The sequence below is a fragment of the Balaenoptera acutorostrata genome, chromosome 19 (assembly GCF_949987535.1).
Source record: "Balaenoptera acutorostrata chromosome 19, mBalAcu1.1, whole genome shotgun sequence".
NCBI classification, from domain to species: Eukaryota; Metazoa; Chordata; class Mammalia; order Artiodactyla; family Balaenopteridae; genus Balaenoptera; species Balaenoptera acutorostrata.
The window spans coordinates 53,973,895-53,995,783 of record NC_080082.1 but is presented as its reverse complement, the minus strand read 5'-3'; the positions used below and the strand labels follow the sequence as shown (position 1 = coordinate 53,995,783).

Genomic DNA, 21,889 nt, shown 5'->3' with positions numbered 1-21,889 from the left:
TAAGCTGTTATTTGCCTTCATCCCTCTCATTCTCTTCCAGGTGCACAGCAGGGTTTTACAGGGACCGTATGACCAGTGCTATTGCAAGAGACACTGAATGCAGAAGCAGAGGTGAGAAGCCAGTGCTCTTTTTTTTTTTTGGCCACACCGGGTGGCATGCAGGATCTTAGTTCCCCGACCAGGGATCGAACCTGTGCCAACCACTGGACCGTCAGGGAATTCCCTCCAGTGCTCTTTCAAGCCAGGCATGAAAGGGAGCTGCAACGTTGAAAACGATGCCAATCTTCTGCCTACATTCTTTTGTTGTTTTGGAAAATATAGTTATTCTTCATAAAACAATGCTTTGGGGTTCATATGTGATTGATTTATTGTTGTTGTTTTAAAACAAATCAATCGTTTAAATATGTCTCAGTTTTCATTTTTAATATAGTAAATATTAAACATGCAAACAAGCTCTTTGGGATCTCAGTGATTTGTAAGAGGTAAAGGGATCCTGGAGACAAGGCAGTTGAGAACCGCTGGGGTACAGAAAGCAATGATGTTCGTGACATCCTATTCAGATCTGTTGCTCTCTGCGTCTTTGCCCGTCTCCCGCACCAGAATGTGAGCCCCACGGGGGCCATAAGTTTTTGTCAGTTTTGCTTACTGCTGTATTCCAGAAAAGTGCCTAGCGTGTTGACATAGGTGCTCAATAAAGATTTGCTGCATAGATAACTGAGTAAATACTAATTAGTGTCATGTACTTTTATTATCAGTCGACTTTTTTTTTTTTGCCAGGCACTATGTCAAGCACTTTAGAAGCATAACTATGCAGGAGTGGTGAAGAGTTGAGGGACCTGGATTTGAATCCAAGCTCTGCCACTGGCTACCCTGGGCCATTAGTTCACCTCCCAGAGCCTCAGGCATTGTTCCTGGGATGTAAAGGCAGGAGTTGTCACACCTTGGGAGGTGAGACGCAACTCCTACATTCGCACCTCCAGTCAGCGCATCAAACAGTTAAGATACCAAGCACCACAGGCTGCCAGGCTAGGAGCAGAGATAAAGCAGACACTGTGTCTGTTCTCTAAGAGCCACTGTTTTGTAATGGAGACACTGGCTAGCTGTGTGTCCTTGGGCCAGGCGCTCTACCTTCCGTGCCTCAGTTTCCCCGTTGGTCAAATGGGGGATAATAACAGTACCAATCTCTTAGGGTTGCTGGGAGGAGTCAGTGAGAGCGCGGCACAGAGGCTGGTGGGGGAAGCACTCCATGAATGCTGTTATTTTATTCATTTATTTATTTTGGCCGCCCGAGTGGCATGGGGATCTTAGTTCCCCCACCAGGGATCGAACCCGTGCCCCCTGCACTGGGAGCGCGGAGTCTTAACCATCGGACCGCCAGGGAAGTCCCATGAATGCTGTTATTATTCTGTGCAAAGCCAGCCCCCTACCTCTGGGCCTTGGTTTCTCCATCCAGGAAACAGGTGTCAGGGTCCTGGAAAACCCTCAGTGTGCTTGTTATCTACCTACTGCTTTTTGGCTCTAAATCTTTCCTCTCCCTTTGTACCCCCTGCCCAAGGGGTGCTGGGTGCTTCCAACAGTGGCTACTAGCTGGACTGCCTCAGTATTCCCTTTCTGTTTCCAGCTCTTCTAACACATTTGAAATAAACCCCTATCTTAAATCCCCTCTGTTTGAAATACCTCAAGTGGGATCTGACCCTGACTCTGGCCCCACTGTGTTTAGAAAGCCCCCGTCTGTGTCAGCCAGGCCGTACCTGCAGCTTCTTGAGCTGGCTGTTGACAGTGGCCAGGTCCCCACCAGGGTCCACATCTTGCAGCTGGCTTTCCATGTGAAGGAGCTTCTTGTCCAGCTCAGCGAAGCTCTGCACCAGCTGGTCGGCCTTGCTGGCCTCAAAGAGCTGCCTCGCCTTGGCCTGGGTGGTGCTCTCCAGCTCCGCCCAGCACTGCCGGATCTCACCCAGCTTCTTCCGCACCGAGGCTGCCAGCTCTGGTTTCTCCTGCATCAGTTGCTGGCCCTCCTGCCCCAGACGATGGGAGGCAGGAAATGAGGGGGAGGGAGTGGATGGTGGGGAGGGACAGAGAAATATGGGGGCAGCAGAACATAGGGAGAGATGTGGAGAGAGAGACAGAATCAAGGAGTTGGAGACACACAGAGAGACAGAGACATGAGGGGTGGTTGCAGAGAAAGCACCAAGCATGGGAAGAGAGACGAGGAGAGACAGACAGATAGACAGAGGTGTGGGGAGGGAGACAGACAACACAGAGGCATGAGAAGGAGACAGAGACAGATAGCCATAGAGTGATGGATACAGAGACGTGCACAAAGTTAGAAACATGGGAAGAGGACCATAAGACAGAGAAGGGGAGCGAGAGACAGAGATGGAAGAAAGAGACAGAGAGAGAGAGGCAGAGAGAACAAACCTCCATTAAACTCAAAGTCAAGGAGAGTGGCTTTGCCACGTGCCACCATTATGGGGCATCGGTGGCCATTTAATGGTTTAAGACCCACCTGGGTGCCTCTGTTTGAGTGAAAAGAGTGGGGGGATCCAGGGCAGCAGGTCTAGGGGCAGTTTTGGGGGTTGATGCTTAGAGCAAAAATCTGCCTGGGTCCCTCCAAGCTGAAGTCAAGCTCCAATATATGTTGGCCTAGAGCCACATATATCATATTACATATTAAAAATAACAATACCATACCAGTTACAGCTCCTAGGTGCCTGGCCTTGTGTTAAGCACTTTATGTACTCAAGAGTCTATATTTATTATATCCTAATTTTAAAGCAGAGCATAAACAACAAGGTTCAATTGTATACCACAGCGAACTATATTCAAAATCTTGTAATAAACCATATGAAAAATAATATATATATATGTATATGTATGTATATATGTATATACATATATATAACTGAATCACTTTGCTGTATACCAGAAACTAACACAACGTTGTAAATCAACTATACTTCAATAAAAAATTTTAAATTAAAAATTAAAAATAAAGCAGAGCAAACTGAGGCTCAAAGAAGTTAACACAATTCCCCCAAGGCCCCAGAGCTGGTAACAGGCATAGACAGAATGAGAACCCAAGGTTGTAGGAACCCAATGTTCACTTTAACCCCAGCTTCCCAGGGCTGCCCCAACCTGACTACCTGACTTTCTATTTTAAATGCTCCAAATGGTGTGGAAGGAAGCCTGGTGGGGGAGATTATAAGAAGGGGTGAAATATTTAACAACCATTCAGAAGAGATGTTGGCCATTTTATAGACAGGCAAACTGAGGCTCAAAGAGGTTACATGAATTACTCAAGGCCACAAAACTAGGAACAGATGTGGAAATTATCTGAACCAGTTCAGGGGTATGAGAAGAGCAGGCTGGCAGTGGAGGGTGAAGGAGGTGAGACATGGGTTCCCTGGAGGCCCCTGGCACCTGGCATGGGCAGCGGGTCCTTCTGCATACTCACCCTCTCAATCTTCTCCAGCCACTCCTTATTCTGAGCCAGCTCTGCCATGAACGCCTGATGCCGGAGCCATCTCTTATGCAGCTTGTGGCCGTCTTCCCGCGTGCTGTCTCGCGCCATCAGCATCTTCTCATGGATCCAGCCATCCAGCTGTGCAGGACGGGGGAGGGGCTCAGCCAATTCCCCACAACCTGCCATAGCCGCCCCCCCATCCCCTCCACAACGTCCCAGGTTCAGGGCCTAGGCTTCTGGGACTGGGGAGGGAGAGAAGGGTGGGATGGAAAAAGCTGTGCAAGTGAGGCCTTTATGGCAGGGGTGTGCAGCTTAAACCCTTTCCTAGGGAGTAGGGGATGGATGAAAGGGTCCCCAGAATGCATCATCTCTTAGCCCTCTGTCCTCAGGGCAGCCCTTCTCAACTCCTCATAAGCCCTAAGCCCCAAGGTAGGGTTCCTGGGCCAGTCTTCCCACCCATAGCCAAATCAGCCCTCCAAAACAAGCCCTCCAACCTAGTTTAGCTCACTTCCAATTCAGTATTGCACCCCTCACCCCCAGCAATCCTTAGACCCTTCAATTCAGTCTCAGCCACCTCCAATAATGACCAATTCAAGACCTCCAACCCATTCCCAAAGGTATCAGGTGAAGCCCCCATATCTAGTCCCAGACCCCCAATATGGCCAGATGAACCCCTAAAAAACCTCCCAACTAGTGCCAAGTCTAGTTCCCTCCAAACCATCCCTCCAATGTGGGGTAGACCCATCCCCTGCAACCCAGATCCAGCCTCCTTAATGAGCCCACAGGACTCCCCAAATCCAGCCTTGAGGATCCAGCCCAAGACCACAGTTCGCCAAAAACATGATGCTTTCTGGCCCCCAACCAAAGCCAACCCCCCAAATGCAAGCATCAGGGCTACCTTCTGGCTCCCCAAATGAGTCTACGCCAAATGAGATGCTACAAATCTAGCATCAGACTCTCCAGCATGGACGGGATAGAACCTCCGCAGCCAACCCCCCCTCCCAAACTAAAGCCGGTTCTAGTGCCCCCACTCACCAACAAAACCAGTCATCCCAAATGCAAGCAACAGGAGTGGGCCCCTCTCACTACCCTCAGCAGGACCAGTCACAGGGCTGCTTTCTGAGCCACCCCTCCCTCCCAATGAGGCTTGTCCCTCAAGCAGGAACCTCCCCACTCATGACCAAACCTGGCACCTGGGCAGTTTGCTCCTCCCCTTTCTCCTCCCCCCTCAGTCACAAGATCCTCCTCCTCCCTCTTGGAAAAAAAAAACAACAAAAAACCACGGACTCTGGCTTACAGTCATAGCCAAGGACAAATTCACAGTCGGCCAAACCCCACTCCATGTCCCCTGAGCATGTGCTCCCCAGAGATCCAGGACAGCGTCATACTCCCTCATACATACACAGACACACACACGAGCCAAGTCAAATGCTGAATCCCCCAATGCTATCAGATTCCCGACAAGCAGGGAAGAGTTTGCCAATGGCAGCCACAGCTCATAGGGAAGGCAAAGCCCCTGAAGGAGAGGTACTCTGTCATCAAGGTAAAGCCCCCCAAAAGTGATTGACCCCCATCACTGAGGGCAAAGCCAGAGTCCCCAACAACCCAGGAAAAAAGCTCCCAAATGTCAGAGCCCTCCAAACCCAGAGCAAGTCCAAGACCCTCATCGCCCAAGGCAGACCCCCGCAAAAATGATTCGCCCCCATCATCTAAGGCTAACACAGATTCTGCAAGAACCAGGGAAGAATCTCTCCAAAGGTTAAGAGTCCCCCAACCCCAGGGAAAATCTCAGATGCCCCATTACCCAGAGCAGAGGCCCCTAGAGAGGCTGGGACCCCCTTAACCCCCAGGGCAAATCCACACTACCCCAGGAGTAGCCTTAGAAGTCCTTCCTTTCCGCTACTCTCCCTTGGGACCCGGCCCCTCAGTCCGGCCCGCAGCAGCACCGCGGACAGCTCCCGGCATCCGGGCCCCTCCCCAGGGCTGGGGTCCCTGCGCCTTACCGACCCGCCCCCGCGCCGCCGGCGCCCCTCCCTCCCGCGGCAGGCGGGCGAGCACGCGCCCAAGCCCCCTCCCCCGCCCGCCTCGGCGGGGGTGCGCGTCAGCCCCCTCCCCTGGGCGCCCCCGAGACCTGAAGTGGCGGAGGCGTTGGCGGGCGGTCCCTGCAGCGGGCGGGCGGGCTCTCGCCCCTCTACCGCGACGGCGGCGGCAGCGGTGGTGACGGCTGAGTCTCCGGCGGACACGCGCCCCATCCCCCGCCACCGCGCAGCGGCAGCGCGCCCGCCCGCGCGCGCCCCCTGCCTGCCTACGTGCCCGCCTCTCTGCCGGGCCCCAGATGCGCGTAGAGGAGAAATCATCACCCTCCCTAAAGCATGGGGAGGGGGGGTGTTCCTGCGCCATCTCAGATGATTGCTGCTTGGTCCAGAACAATCTAAAGAGAGGGGGAAGGGGCTCCTGGGCCAAATCAAACGGGGCGGGGAGAGGGGGTAGGCTGGGGCCTGGGTTACCTCAGCTGTGTGAGGGGGTGAGGTGGGGTGGGAAGAGGCTCAGATTCCTGGCTACCTCAGCTCTACAGGGGTGAAAAATATGGGAGGGAGCCGGAAATATCTCTTCTAAGACTTCAGTCCAGAATAATCTCCAGTGGGAAGAAGGGGGACAGGGGGTTCTTGAACTCATCTCTAGTGGGCTCGAGTCCCAGACCCATCTCTAATGGACTTGAGTTGGGAGGGGGAATATGGAAGCCCTTATCCATTTAATGTGTGGGGAGAACATGGGGGTTCACCATGGGGGGAATCAAATCATCTTTAATTGGGGAGATTCGGACCTGGTTCCTGAACCATCTTTGGTTGGGGGAAACTTAAGTACTGTATCATCGCGGAGGGGGTACTAATTATCCTGATCAGGTAGATAGATGAGACCAGGACCATCTCTGTTTGGGATTAGGAAAATGTTTACTGGGCCATCTCTCATGGGGCCATCTCTTATGTGGTCAGGGTCCAGAATAGTTTCTATGGAATGCAGGGTAAGGAGAGAAAGGCAGCGTATCTCCTGAGCTGTCTCTAATGGAGAAGGGGACCTGGACCACCTCTGACTTGGGGCGATCCTAACGGTTGTGTAGCTCATCTCTAAAGGGGCAGAGCTTGATTCCTGGACACTGTTAAAGGGGCGAAGGCTTGGTCGGGGACTGTCTCTGACCGAAGCTGCGCTCTGGGCTTCTGGTCCACCCACGGCTCCCCCCACCCCTCTCTCCTGTCTCCCGTCCCTCTCTCGCCAGCAGAGAGCTTCTCACGAATCTCCGGCTGGGAAAGGTGAGATCAGCGCGCGTCTCCGCGGGACCTGTGGGCGCGGACGCGCGCCGTTGCCAGGGGCGCCCAAGGCCCCTCCCTCCTTCCCCAGCGCGTGGGTGGAGGAGACTTGAGGAGCATGCGCACTGAAGCCAGGATCCGCACGCCTCCTGGCGGCGCGAGGTGAACATCGCTCCGCGACCCATTTAGACGGGGCGTCTCCTCCCCTACTGCGCCTCAGTCCTGGAGCACTTCCCTGCCTAAGAAAGAAGTTCCTGTGCCCCAGCACAGCTGGAGTTCCTACCTCGTGGCAGTCTCGGAGGAAGTGCTGCAGCCCAAGTTGGTCGTGTAGCTTCTGCATCCATTGCTGGGCCCGTAGTTGGTTTTCTTGGCTCCTGGGGGTGGGGAGATAGGAATTGGGGGAAGCCTGTGTCTGGGGGCGCTGGCAGTAAGGCTGTGAGGGCGTCAGGCTTGGCAGGGCTAGGAACCTGGGGCATATGTACGAGCGAGGAAGAGGAGAGAGCAAGGTAGGGATGGGAGTAAAGGCAAAGAAACATCAGTGGGGGCAGAGCCAGGGACAGAGCTGGGGGAGGAAGAGAGAGGAGGGAGGGAGAGGAAGGCGGGGGAGAGAAAGAATGGGAGAGAGAGGGACAGAGACAGACAGATATCTGAAAAGAAAGAAATACCCTTAGAGAGACACAATCCCATAGAGAGAGATAACAGACCTACAGAGTAAGAGATACCGAGAGAGATAAAAACTTAGAGAATGAGAGACACCTAGGGAGAAAGAGAGATCAGGAGGGAGAGATAGATTGACGGCGGCGGGGGTGGGGGGGGGTATGCAAAGGCTTAGAGAGATAAACAGGAACACATACAGGTACAGGACCAGAGACAAAGAGAAACAAAGACTTCAAGAGGGAATGATTGACAGAGACTTGGACGAGAGACAGACAAAGAAAGAGACCCAGAGATAGAGAAAATAGGAAAACACAAGGAAAGAAATGAAGCAAGGGTAGTGCCAGAGACAGAGAGAGAGATAGACAGAGAGGAGAGCAGTAGACAGGAAGCAGAGGGAAGGAAAGTGACAGAGAGGGTCCAGGGAGGGACAGCCCAAAAAGGGACAGGAAGAGAAGTGGCCAGATGCCCCCAGTAAAAGACACAGCCAGACAGACAGAAGGCTGCAACAGAGCTGGAGAGAGGGATGAGAGCAGGGCATGGATAGATGCAGCTGGAACCACACGGCGGCAAGGACGGGCAGGCCCTCGGCCTAAGTGAACTGGCCAGGCTGGACCCCGGCCCCGCCACCCCGGAGCCAGCAAGCACCGCAGCCCCAGGCAGTCTGGCCTCCTGCCGACAGTGCAGGGCAAAGTGCCCAAGAGGCCTGGTGGAGAGGGCTGAGGGGGTCCGTCTTTGCTGTGCCTTGAACAAGCAACTCCCAGCTCACGGCCTTGGCATTGGCTGTTTCCTCTGCCTGGAATGGTCTTCCCCCCAAAGTGTACTCAAATGTCACTTTCTTAGCGAGACCCCTCCTGATCACTCCCCAACACTTTCTGGCTTTCTTTCCTTCTTTAACTTTCTCCTTTGCACTTAACACTATCTAACACACTGTATATGTTACATATTTCTCTTGTCTGTCTCCCCCCCAGGATGTCATTCCATGAGGGCAGGAATTTTTTGTCTGTTTTGCTCACACCTGTATCCCCAATGCCTAGAAAAAGGAGCTGGCACACAGTAGGTGCTCAACACATATTTTATGAATGAAAGAAAGCAAGAGAGACAGAGAGGCAGAGAGAAAGAGGGAGGGCAGAAATAAAAGTAAAATATCCGAGAGAGAGAGAGAGGCAGAAGAAAAGACAGAGAGATGCAGATATAGGTAGAAAAAACAAGGAGAGAGAGAGACAAGGAAATAGAGATACATAGTTGTACAGGGAGATGGAGACAAAGAGATGGAGTGTGTGGGAGAAAGTTACAGAGAGAACCAAGGGCAGAGCTGGATGGAAGGGCCAGAGACAAGCAAAATATGTACTCCCTCCTGCCAAGACTCAGCTCAGGAACCAGGAAATAGGAAATGCCTCTGAAATTGAACCAGTCTCAATCCCTCCAGGCCTTCACCAGCCAACTTGTCGAGCATCAGTCCTAGGGATGAGGAAAATCCCTTGTTTCCGGGAGGGTGAGAAAAGAGCTGTGACCTCTGGCAAGTCTGTTCCCCCCTCTGAGCCTCATGTGCCGAATGCAGACAAGATGCAAGAGCGCCCTGCACGCAGGGCTGGGCCAGGTTCCAGGCGAGGTGAGGCTCGTGGAGAGAGAAGTGACTTGCTCTGAATCTACAGGTTGAGAGGCAGAGCTGGGACTAGGACCTGGCCCTGTTTGACCCCAGGGCTCCCACGGCCCCCTGCATCTCTCCCATCCTGGCCCTGACCATTCTGGGCCATGCTTGTCAGACAGCACACGAGCTCTATGAGGGCAGGAATCGTGTTCTGTCCTGGTCACTGCTGCGCGCCCAGCATTGCCCCACACAGGGCCTAGAACACAGCATGGACTCAATACTTGTTTAATTGGCTGAAGAATAAATGAATAGGGACTTCCCTGGTGGTCCAGTGGCTAAGACTCTGTGCTCCCAATGCAGGGGGCCCGGGTTCGATCCCTGGTCAGGGAACTAGACCCCGCATGCTGCAACTAAAGATCCGACATGCCGCAACTAAAGATCCCGCATGCCGCAACTAAAGATCCCGCACACGGCAACGAAGCTCTCACGTGCTGCAACTACGACCCGGCGCAGCCAAATAAATAAATAAATATTTTTAAAAAGAATAAATGAATAAACAATAGAATGAAAGGAGCCATTAATGACTGCAAAGGAATGAAGGCGTGACTCAGAAGGAACAGCCTTCCAGGCTCCTCCTCCTCCTCCTCCTCATTCTGCAGAGCCCAGCAGAGAGCAGACACTCAAGAAATGCTGGTTAAAAGAAGGAAGGGGCCAGGCCTGGAGTGGAGGACCCTAGATCATGAATTTGCGTCCTCAGGATGAGAATCTCCATAAAAGTTTTCCTTTAGGAAACTCCAACCTTGTCCCAAATGAATTTAGGGAAAAAAGACGCCAGAGACCAAAGAGACAAGGGGCTGGGGCCTCAGGGCTGTGGATGGTGGTGGAGGGACTGGGCATGATTTCCATCAGGAGACAGAGGCTAGAGCAGCACTGGGCTCTCTTCCTGCCTTGCTCATGCCAGAGAGGAGAAAGCTGGGGTCACCAGGACGGGCAGAAACAGCAACAATGACGGACAGAAAGAAGTGGGCCTGGGCTTTCCTGGTGGCGCAGTGGTTGAGAATCTGCCTGCCAATGCAGGGAACACGGGTTCGAGCCCTGGTCTGGGAAGATCCCACATGCCGCGGAGCAACTGGGCCCGTGAGCCACAACTACTGAGCCTGCGCGTCTGGAGCCTGCGCTCCGCAACAAGAGAGGCCGCGATAGTGAGAGCCCCGCGCACCGCGATGAAGAGTGGACCCCACTTGCCGCAACTAGAGAAAGCCCTCGCACAGAAACGAAGACCCAACACAGCCAAAAATAAATAAATAAATAAATAAATTTTTTAAAAAAAGAAGTGGGCCTGAAGGAAATCCTATAAAGGACTCTGCTTGAGGGCTGGGTTTTTTTGGGTTTTTTTTTTTTTGCGGCAGGGAGGGGCTGCTGTTTTGTTCAGGGCTTAGAATAGTGCCTGGCACACAGCAGATGTTAACATTTTAACAACCAGTCCGGCTATCCCAGGCTGAGGGCAGGCTTGGGAGAGAAACTTTTCATTGTATATCCTTTTGCAGCTTTTGGGTTATCAACCGTAAGTTACCTTTTCACAGATCGTCAATTTAAATCGAATCTAAAGCAATATGGAATTAAATAGAAATCAAAGACACAGAGAGGGAATTCCCTTGAAGTCCAGTGGTTAGGGCTCCACGCATCCATTGCAGGGGGCATGGGTTCGATCTTTGGTCGGGAAACTAAGATCCCGCAAGCAGCGTGGCATGGCCAAGAAAAAAAAAAAAGAGAGAGACAGAAGAGCAGAAATGTGATGGAAAGAAAGGGAATTCTGGCCTCCTCGCCCCTCCCCTGTGCCGAGATCCCACCCCCTGTGCCCCTGCGGTCTGAGGGACCTACTTCTCCAGCAGCCGAGTCACGGCCTCCTGGGCCTGCTCCCCGTAGGCGTTGCCCTGTCTCAGCAGGCTCTCAGCAGCTTGCACGGCCACCTGCATCTTCTGCTGGTTCAGCTCCATCGTGGTGAGAAAATCCCGGTGCCGTTTCAGTGCCTCCTCCACCGACTCCACGGTGCCCGGCAGGTCCAGACCCGACAGTGCCATCTCCTGGGAATGGGGGAGGGGTGATGCTCTGTTTAGCCCTGCTTCATTCCAGGACCAGGGAGAGGCTGCCAGCCTGCCTTGCCACCACTTTCCTCTCCCTTGCTCACTGTGTTCTAGCATTGAACACGCCAGGCATGGTCCCACTTCAGATCCTTTTCCCATGCTGGTCCCTCCAGATAGCCCCACGGCTGGCTCTTTCACTTTCTTCAGGTCTCTGACCATCTGTCAAAAATAACATCCTCCTCCCCCAGCCATATCCCTTTATCCTGCTTTATTATTTTTCATAGCATATACCTGACATGATATTATATATGCTATTACTTGTTTATCATCTCCTCCCCCACATACACACACACACACACTAGAATGCCAGCCACACGAGGGTGGGATGTTGTGTTTTGTTTCCTCTGTGCTCAGCCGCAGAATAGTGCCTGGCACAGAGGAGGCACTCAGTAAATATTTGGTTAATTGATGAAGACTGACCTGGGTCCTGTGTGACTTCAAGGAAGTTCTTTCCCTCTCTGGGGTTAGTTTTCTAACTGGTAAAATGGGTAGATCAGAAAGGATCTCTCAAGGCCACCTCAGCTCCATTGTTTAGTAACCTCATGATTCCAGGGGCCCTGTCTGTTTCTCCAGATAATCCTCTAACTGGGTCAGCTTTCTCTAGATAACCAGCACAGGTAGTCATGTTTTCTAAAATGATCCCTAGGGACTTCCCTGGTGGTCCAGTGGTAAAGAATCCACCTTACAATGCAGGGGACGCAGGTTCGATCCCTGCTCAAGGAACTGGGATCCCACATGCCATGGGGCAACTAAGCCCGCATGCCACAACTTCTGAGCTAGCGCGCCTCAACTAGAGAGACCGTGTGCTGCAAACTACAGAGCCCACGCGCTCTGGAACCCGCGCACCACAACTAGAGAGAAGCCCATGCCACAATGAAAAATCCTGCATCCTGCAGGCCACAACTAAGACCTGATGCAGCCAAATAAATAAATAAAATGATCCCTAAAAGCTGGCACCTACTCTTGGGCAATCTGAAAACTGGGTGTTCCATCTTGTCCAAATCCTCAAATTTGGTTCCCATCCCAGAAAGATCCCCCAAATGGATCAGCTGTTCCCAGATAACCATGGCACTTGATTCCTCAAGCCATAAAGGCAGTTACCCTCTCCAGAGAATCTGCAAATTGCCATTCCCAATAAGAAGATAATCTGCTAATTTAAGTCCCCAGAACCACTGAATCCACCATCATTTACTGACCCCAATAATCTCTCAGCCTGAATTCCCTCTACCATAGTCTTCATCCTCTGTTATCCACCCCAAGATCTTCTTTAAACCCCATGAACCATCACCAATCAACCTCATACTCTTATTTCCTTCCAGACAATCCACAGACCCAAGAAGCCGCTCCAATGAACACCCAAATGCATTACTTACTCAGAATAGTCCACAAACTGTTAGTCACCTAAACTAAGACGCCACCCCACACATCGTAATCCTCAAATTCTGTTACACACCCACCCACACATGTTCACACCGGATGCTCCACAAACCCAGCCATCCGTATCAGATACCTGCCACACACACACACCCCGCCGCTGACAGCAGATAAGCCACGAAGCCAGTGGTCCCCGCAGGCACACTCCTCCACACATTTCCCTGTCCCCGAAATCCCCCGCGGCCTCAGACCCCCACCTGCGTCAACCCCGAAGCGGGCACCTGGTTGCGCAGCACCGCCCGCGCCTGGCGTAGGTCGCGCAGAAAGAGCTGGTAGATGTGCGCCTGGACCAGCGCCTCCCTGCGCGCCTCCCACAAGCCGAGCAGCTTGTGCCAGCCAAGTTCGAGGTGCGGCAGCCACTCGTCGAGTGCCAGGCCCGGGCCCAGCTCGGTGCCGTCGCCCGCCAGCAGTGCCTCGCTGGCCGCCACGATGCGCGCGAAGTCCTCCTCGCGCTGGTCCACTTCCTCCTTGAGGGCGGCGTGGCGCGCCAGCAGCGCGTCCGCCTCTTCCAGGCTGCCGGGCAGGGGCCCCTCGCCGCCGCCCGCCGTCTCCTGGGCGCGCACCAGCCAGTCCAGGAAAGCGTCCAGGTCGTGCAGGAAGCGCTGTAGGCGCCCGGCCGCCGCCACCGCCTCGCCACAGGCCTGAGCCGCGCTAGCCAACGCGCCCCACTCGGTGCCCAGTTCCTCGGCACCCTGATGCAGCCGGGCAGCCTGAGCCGGGAAGCGCACAGCCAGCAGGGCCGCCTCCTCCTGAAGGGCCGCCTGGCGTGGCTCTAGCGCTTGCAGAGCAGCCTCCAGGCCGCTGATGCGCCACTGCAAGGCGCCGCCCGCGCGGGGCGCGCTCTCCACAGCCCTCCGCTTCTCGCGCACCTGGGCGCGCACCTCCGCTACCTCCAGCAGGTGGTTCTCCACCAGCAGCACCGCGTTCACCTCCTCCTTGCGTTGTTCCGCCAGCTCCACGATGCGGTTCCACCTGCCCAGGGGAAGCAGGGCGGCTTAAGGAGGACGGAGACCCCTCTTGGGTGTGGAGGGCCCATCGACCCTAGGTAGAACCCAGCCACTGTGTGACCTTGGACTGTCACCTTATCTCACCGAGCCCCAGTTTCTGTCTGTGTAAAATGGACTCTACCGGGTACATTTGCTTAGAACAGCGGTTCTCAAAATGTAATCTGAGCAAGGGCAAAACTATCTTCATCAAAATGCTAAGATGCTATTTGCCTTTTCACTTTCATTCTGTCCCGAGTGTACAGTGGAGTTTTCCAGAGGCTGCAGGACAAAGACTGACTGCAGAAGCAGACCTGAGAACTCAGCTGCCTTCTCTTAAGCCAGACATTAAACAGATGTGCAAAAACGCAGAACAACGCCATCCTTCTCGCTACATTTTTTTTTGTTTTGAAAGGTTTTTTTTCATTAAAACATGTTAGCTATGTTTATTATTGTTATTTTTAACGACGTAATATTTTTAAATTACTCAGTGTTAATTTCTAATATAGTCAATACTGATAGATATAATCCACTAAAACAAGCTCTTTGGGGTCCTTAATAGTTTTTAAGAGTGCAAAGTGTTCTGAAACCAAAGAGTGTGGGAACTGCTGGCTTATGACATCAGATAATACGTTGGATGCAATGAATAGTTACTGAGCGTGTACTATAAGCCAGGTGCTAAGGCAAACCTGTTTTATTCCAAAATAAATAAATGGGGAAAATTACGCATTGCCCTGTGCCTTCAGGCAAGTGATGATATTTCTCTGGGCCTCAGTTCCCTTTCATAGGCAGTGTATGGTCCAGTTTATAAGTACAGAATCCGAGCCAGACTGCCTGGCTGTGTCAGGCTCAAAGTCAAATCTGAGCTATGTACCCTTTGGTTAGTAACTTTCTCTGTGCCTCAGTTTCCCCACCAGTAAAATGGACATAGCACAGTACCTACCTCATAGGGGTGTTGTGAGAGTCAAATGAGTTATGGTTTGTGAAGTGCTTAAAACAGAACCTGTTAGCTACTATTATTGAGTGGGGATAATAGTCCCCACTATTGATCTGGGGACTTGATATGGTCCCGAAGACCATATCAGGGCCTTTGCCTTGGCTGTGCTCCCTGCCTGGAATGATCTGTACCCTCCCTCCCCTCCCCCATATGTACTCTTCCTGTGGCTGGATCCTTCTCGTTCCCCCCACCCCTTTTTTTTAAGCTCTGCCCTCACCATCCTGAAATCCTTTTCTCAGTCAGCCCCCAGGGAAGTGGCCCCAAAGCAGGCTGCCCTCCCTTCTCTTCCCCCAGGTCCACCCGAGCCCCCCGGGTCCCTCACCTCGAGGACCCACCTGATGGGGGGACCTTCCTTGGCTGCCTTCTCATCCCCTTTGAGGGCCCAGCTCAAAATGTTATGGCTGACCACAAGATCTAAAATCACCCCCAAGCTCCAGTTATGCCCTACCAGGTCACTCTATTTCCTGCATAAATCCTTAAAACTCTCTAAATATCTTGTTCACGTATTAGTCTATTTGTGAACTCTCTGTCACCTCTAGAATGGACACACCACAAGGGCAGAAATTAAGACTCTGAAATCAGAAGGACTCAAGTTCAAGTTCTGCTCTGGCCAGATTTGCCATGTGAACTTGGGCAAATCATTTCCATCTCTGATCCTGTTTCCTTATTTGGAGAATGGGGATAATTATGTCCACTTCATTGGGTGTTTAACAAGTTCAGGTGGCTAAAGCACGTAGCACATCATCTCACTAAATGCCGTAAATCACTATTGCTGTCATTATCTTTTTAGGCCCTGGTGCCCTGGGATTGTTGAGTCTACAGAGACTTGGAAATCACTGGATATTGGGATCTTCCAGCACAGCAGTTAAGGGCACAATCTTCGGAGTCAGACAATTCCAGGCTTGATCCCCATAACTTGCCATGTGACCTCAGGCCACCTTCACCTCTCTGAGCCCCCATTTCCTCCTCTCTCACATGGGTAATTTACACCCCACAGAATTGCTGGGAAGACTGAATATATATATATGATCAAGAGCCCCAGTTCTGGATTCAGGCAGAACTGGGTTTGACTCCTACTTACTAGACTGAGTAAGCTTGAATAAGGATTTCACCTCTCTGGATCTGTGTCTTTATCCATGAACCCTACCTTGGAAAAACTACTGGCAGTGTTCGAGCGGGAAAGATTTAATTTGTTGCTATTCTTAAAGAGTTCTGAATTCTGGAAACTTTACTATGGAAATTGGGATATTGGGAGATAAAACAAAAGTGCTTGGAAAATTTCCTGGCAGATAGTGGATACTCAATAAATAATTTCTGAACAAGTAAATTAATACCCCATTGAAATGTACTGTGTCCTCATTTTACCACATCACCACTAGCACTGGGTATTTTAATTTTTTTCAAGATTTTGCTAATTTACTAGATGGCCCTTATCATCTCAGGGATTTGAAAGTGCACGTTCTTGATTTCTACAGTTGGTGAATGAGGAAAAGAATAATGGGAAGAACTGGTGTGGGATACCTAGAAGAACTTCCAGCCCCAGGCCTCACCTACCTGCTGTTGAGGTGGTCCTGGCAGGAGCGCACCTCCTCTGAGCTGGGGTGGCCTCCTTCCACCAGTTCCTGAACTGTGTGGTTCACATCCAGGACACGGTCCATCAGACTGTTCATCTCCTGGTCCAGACTCTCAAATCTGTGGAAGAAGGATGGACGTGCTCAGAGAGGCCTGGACCCTGGGGACCTGTTCACTGGCTTTTGGGAAGCTGCCTTCCCCTGGTTCTTCTCCTAACTCTCCAACCTCACCTCCTCAGGCTCCTTTGCTGGCTCCTCTTCTACCTGCCACTTAAATGTTAGATTCCTCAGGGCTCTGTCCTGGGCCCTCTGAGCTTTCCCTCACATCCTGCCTGGCCCACCTCACACACTCCCACAGTCCTTGCCCCTGAACCCATCACTCACACATCTGTCTCCAGCTTCAACCTCATTCCTTTTGAACCTGTCTCCAACATTAAAGCCTGCTGTGCATCTCCTCCAGGGTCCTCACTGTACTCAAACTAGCTTCAACATCTCCCCCAATTTGTTCTTCCTCTGGGTCTCCATCTCAGGGACAGCCCCTGCCCCCATTCCCTGGGCTCTGTTTTGGACAAACACTCCCCCCAAGCCTGTCTGCCCCCATGGCCTGTCTACTTGGGCTCCAGCCCTGGTCCAGTCCTGTCCTCTCCTACCTGAATCCTCACCCCAGCTGCCTCTCTGGGCTCCCAGCCACCATTCTCACCCCCTCCAACCTACCCTCCACATGGCAACCAGCAAAATCTGTTTTAAGCTGGCCATGGTCCTCCCTTGTTTAAAACAATGCCCAAGGCTGTGGCTTGGGTAACTGTGGGCACAGTAACAGCGGGGACCAGGCCTGTGTTTCCAGCAATGCTCAGCCCAAGACCTGGAACAGGGCAGGAGCTCAATAAGTACCCACTGAATGAGTGGATGGATGAACATGCTGAGAGAGAGAGGTGCAGAGGGTTCATCCACTATTTTAACAACCCATTTCTAAATCTGCCGACAGACAAATCAGTATCTAATGTGTCACATGGTGGTAACTGCTATGAAGAAATGTGAAGTGGGGTGAGGGAAGAGAAAGTGACAAGGGTCAGAACAATTTTATAGCTAGGGAGGTAACATCTATGCAAGGGCAGTGGGAGTCCCAGGGAGAGGGGTCAGGCTGGGACACCCCTGGGGGAGCTCAGGTTAATTTCATGCCAGGTGACTATAAGCCTCCTAGTAATAATAGCAGCCGCTCATGGAACGCTCCCTGGACCCAGGCACTTGCTAAGTAGTTTGCACGTACTAAGTCATTTATTGTTCTCCAGTAGCCTGTGAGGTTGGGACTAATATCATTCCCATTTTACTGGAACCCCCGGTTCCAGGTGAGTGGACATGGGAACTGTTGAACCAAGGAAGGCGAGACTGTGTGCGGGAGGAAGGGGACCGGGGAATCCCACCAGGGCGCGCTCACCTGTGCTGCACCACCTCGACGTCGTCGAGTGAATCGGGCACACGCATGGCGAGCAGCCACTGCTCCTTCTCACCGATCCACAGCTCGCACGCGTGCACCTCGCCGAACATGCGGTAGACAGCGAGGGCATCCCGCAGCCACTGGCGCCGCAGAGCAGCCACCTCGGTCACCTCGGAGAACAGCTGCTCGGCCTCCACCACGCGCACCTGCAATGCCACCACCAGTGGCCCGGCGCCGCTGGCGCCCCCCAGTGTCGCCAGCTGACGCCGCAGGCCGCCCACGGGCCCGCGATGCGCCTCCACCTCCCCGGTGAGCGCGCGGTGCTGGCGGGCCAGGCGGCGGCTGGATGCTTCGTCGTGGCCGAAGTCGCCCGCGGCTGCTAGGCGGTAGGCGTCGCGGAGCCAGTCCAGGAGCCCGTCGAGGTCAGCACCGAACTGGTGCAGCGCCCGCGCCTCCTGCAGCCGCCGCTCGCGCCGCGCCACCGCCTCTTCCAGCCGCTGCCAGCGCCGCCGCGCGCTCGCCGCGCGCTCCGCCAGGCCCGCCAGGTGCACCGTCTCGGCGCCCGGGCCCACGGCGCCACCGGCCGCGGCCAGCTCCTCGCCGCGCCGCAGGGCCTGCTGCAGCAGCGCCCGCCGCCCGCCCACCTCGCCCTGTAGGATCTTGTGCTGAGCCAGGAGGCGCGCGGTGCTGTACAGGTCGTGGGCGCCGCCCGCCGTGCCCGCCGCGCCGCCGCCGCCCGCCGCCTCTAGGAGGCGCTCCTTGTCGCGGGCCCAGCTCTCGGCCTCCTCCAGCTCCTGCAGCAGCGCCCACAGGCTGCGCGAGGCCTCCAGTTCCGCGCGCCGCCCAGCCGCCCGCTCCTGCAGCTCCGCCAGACAGCCGTGCACGTGGTTCACGCGGTTGCAGATGACCTGCGGATCGCAGGGCTGGTAACCTGGACCAGGAAAAGGGGCAGATCCCGGGTTGGGCACGGGCCAGGCGGCGTCCAAGAGAGGGTGGTACAAGGCTACCTGCCTAGTCCTTGGCCCGACTTCATCAGATGCCAGGTTACACCTCCCCTCCTCCAGGCAGCTTTCTCTGACACCCCAAATCTGGAGCAGGCGCCTTCTCTGGCTCTCCCAGGCTTCTCTGCTTCCCATCCCAGCCCGGACCACTCTGCCTGTGATTCCTTCACCCAGCTCTGAACCCTCTGGGCCGTCACTGACAGTCTGTCTGCCCCTACTAGACTGGGAGCCCTGTAAGGACAGGGCCAGGGACTGTCTCCAGCACACCATGTCCCCACCACTGCCCAGCACAGGTTGGAGCCCAGAGCAGTCACCTAGTGAAAACGGTGACTTATTGATTGAATGATGAATGGAAACAGAGATTCAGAGAATCCTACAATGTGTATATTTAGTGTAAATATACAGTGTTCTCCCTTCAGAAATGGACCAGATGAAACTTCTCTACTCTTAAGCTATGCTTCTGGGTTCCCTCTCTCATCCTCTGTCACCTTATCTATTAACCCAGTGATGACCTAAACTCCTTTTTTGTCTTCAAATATTTCACCTTCCTCCTGGACCTCTGGTTTGTGACTGAGAACTGTGAGATTAACTTAATGGGTTGCAGCCAGCATTTCTTTAATGAAATGGAATAGAATGAATAGAAAATATCAGAGGTAAGAGGAAGCATTGTTTTATAAAGACTTTATGTCTCTGTGTGTCTGTGTGTGTGTGTGTCTGCACGTGTGCCTGTGAACTCTGGGTCATGAGGTAAATGTATTTCTTACTGGGTCAAAACAGTATGAGAGACACTGCCCTAGATGGCCTGTGGGATTTCTGCATTTCTGGACATTCACTGAAATTAACCCAAATACGGAGGCATCCAACTGAATAATAAACATCAACAGCATCCATGTATCTGGCCCTTACTCTGACACACTGTCATTTAATTCTCACAACCATTCTACGAGGCCAGTATCCTCCTTAGCCCCATCTTGCAGATGAAGAAACTCACACCCAGGGAGGGAAGCTACTTGCCCAGGATCAGCTAAGAAGTAGTCGAGCAGGACGCCACACTCTGGACCACTTATCAGACAGCGCTGCCTCCCGTCACCATGACAACACACACCCCACACTAGCCTCTTTGCTGTTTCCACGGTGCTGCTGGCACATTGTCACCAGGCACCGAGACCTCACAAGGAAAAGACCGAGGGAGTTTCCTTGACAAACATCCGTAAGAATGAGGATGAAGAGTGAAGATGAAGGAGAGGGTCCCGACAGTGTCTCGTGGGGTCATGAGGTTGGTGATGGGCTGAGCTAGGATGGGGATGTCCGCACAGGGGCTTGGAAGGAGACCTCAACATCTGCTCTTAGGACATGACCCAGTCCATGAGGGTGAGAAACCCCTGACCATCCTGCAAGCTGGATAGCCTCTTCCTTTCCTAACAATGCTCCAGGATTCCCAAGGGCCATGGCTCCAGATAAAGGAGTGAGACAGACCAGCCTCCAAACCCTCTCTCTGATCAGCTCTGCGGCTCTGGGCCTCAGTTTCCTCATCAGTGAGAAAGAAAAAAGGAGCCCTGATGCTGTCAGCACTCATACACAGTTGCACAGGACACAACATCAGACAGGACCACTCTGCAATAGGGATGGAGCGGGACGAAGACAAGACCGTTCCACAGTCACGTCTGAGAGCACCCAAAACAAAGTCACTGTGCAAACCACAAAAACGGCCACCCCCCTGCCCGCCCCCTCACCTGGCCAAGGTGAACCACTCCTGCCAATCCTGTTCCTCCCACTACCTGGATAAAAATGATTAAGATGCGCAATCATCTAATTACCCCCACTTCCTGACAGCATCCAATCTGCAGCAAAACCCACTATGTTAAATCATCCCAAATCACCTAACACAAACCCACATCCTATAACAAGCCCCTCTTAACATCCTCTTACTAAGATGCCCCATGGTTCCCCTCGTGTGTGCAAAGAACCAAAAAACCCAGCTTGGTTTGACTACAGCAGGGTTCCTGGTGGTCTTTGGCTGGAGGGCGTTGACATCAGTAAAATGAGAACATTTTTAGAGCCAGTCTGGGTTTTGCCTATCAGCATCCATGTCCCTGCTTCTGCTAATGGCGCCCCAACCCCCTCCTTCTCAGTTCATGTCTTTGGAGGGAGCTGACCCCACTGTTGGCTCTGGGAGGGCATGTCACATAGATGTGGCCAATTAGATCACTGGATAGCCTGGGGCCATAATGCTTGGCTGAGTGATGGGAACGGGACCCACAGTGGGCTAATGAAAACTTTCCTTGGACCTTTTGCCAGAATATTGAGAGAAAGGAGCCTGTCTCTTGCTGGGTCTGCGAAGCTGCTGGATGATCCCAGATTTACACCACGAGGGGAGGGACAGCCCAATAGTGACACAAACATAAAGACTGGAGTCAGAGACAGATGAAGTCTTAAAAGCATCACTGAACTATCCCTGGATCCAGCCATACCTGAAGCAAAACTCATCCTTTCCTGCACATTTAGTTACATCAGCCAGTACATTCCCCTTTCCTCCTTAAGTGAATTGAATTGAGTTTCTATCACTTGATGCTAAACAGGCCTTGACAATAATTACCTTACCCAGTCTTTTTATGGTATTCACTGAGATCGGCTGTGAAAGGCTTAGCACATAACAAGTGCTCAAGAAACGTGAACTATTACTGCAGAATCTCAAAGCAGGAGGAAGTCATGTGGTCCAACCTCTCACTCAAGGCACTAATTTCCCATGTGATATCCCTGATGGAGTGTGATCCTAGTTGGTGCTTGGATGCCTCCAAAGATGGGGAGCTCACTCCTTCATTCTGTCTCTCAGGAGACATTCTGCTTCTATTAGCACCAGCCCTGAAAGTCTCCACCCCAATCCCCAACCTCAGACTCACCCTGAAGCTGGGAGAAACGCAGGGCAGCAGCATTGAGCGCCTCCACCCGCTCACTCTGGGCCGAGATGTCCGCCTCCAGCAGTCCATGCTTCTGCAACAGGTCCTCTGCCTCCACCAGGTGCTGCCCACACTCCCGGGACAGCAGCTGAGCCTACAAGTAGGGGCAGCCCTGAGTATATTTTTGGCATTGGCCCTTAGGCCACTCCCCCCTCATCGCCCACGCCAGCCCTCTGCTTCTCTACTCCATCACTGGAACTCTGATCTGTCTCAGTCTCCGTGTGTCTGTCATCATCTCTCTCCATCTCTGTCTCTCTGGATGTTCCATCTCTCATCGTCTCCACAGTTCTGGGCTCTGTCTATGTCACCGTGTCTCCCTCTCTATGCCTTCATCTCCCCCTTCTTCTGTCTCTC

At 53.0% G+C, this 21,889-nt stretch overlaps 1 protein-coding gene across 3 annotated transcripts in view; it reads right to left on the bottom strand.

Annotated features, from left to right (window-relative positions):
• The window catches only part of SPTBN4 (spectrin beta, non-erythrocytic 4), a 74,215-nt gene that overhangs the window by 27,927 nt on the left and 24,399 nt on the right, over positions 1-21,889 (bottom strand). For all 3 annotated transcript variants that reach the window (XR_009006172.1, XM_057534879.1, XM_057534880.1), the window contains exons 13-20: positions 21,479-21,629; positions 17,578-18,508; positions 16,126-16,263; positions 12,813-13,563; positions 10,895-11,097; positions 7,052-7,142; positions 3,455-3,601; positions 1,752-2,015 (exon numbers count right to left, since the gene is read on the bottom strand). Coding sequence is in view for 2 of the 3 variants with exons in the window: in XM_057534879.1 (XP_057390862.1) it covers positions 1,752-2,015; positions 3,455-3,601; positions 7,052-7,142; positions 10,895-11,097; positions 12,813-13,563; positions 16,126-16,263; positions 17,578-18,508; positions 21,479-21,629 (2,676 nt within the window). In the remaining variant the exon portion in view is untranslated. The remainder of the gene's footprint in view (positions 1-1,751; positions 2,016-3,454; positions 3,602-7,051; positions 7,143-10,894; positions 11,098-12,812; positions 13,564-16,125; positions 16,264-17,577; positions 18,509-21,478; positions 21,630-21,889) is intronic.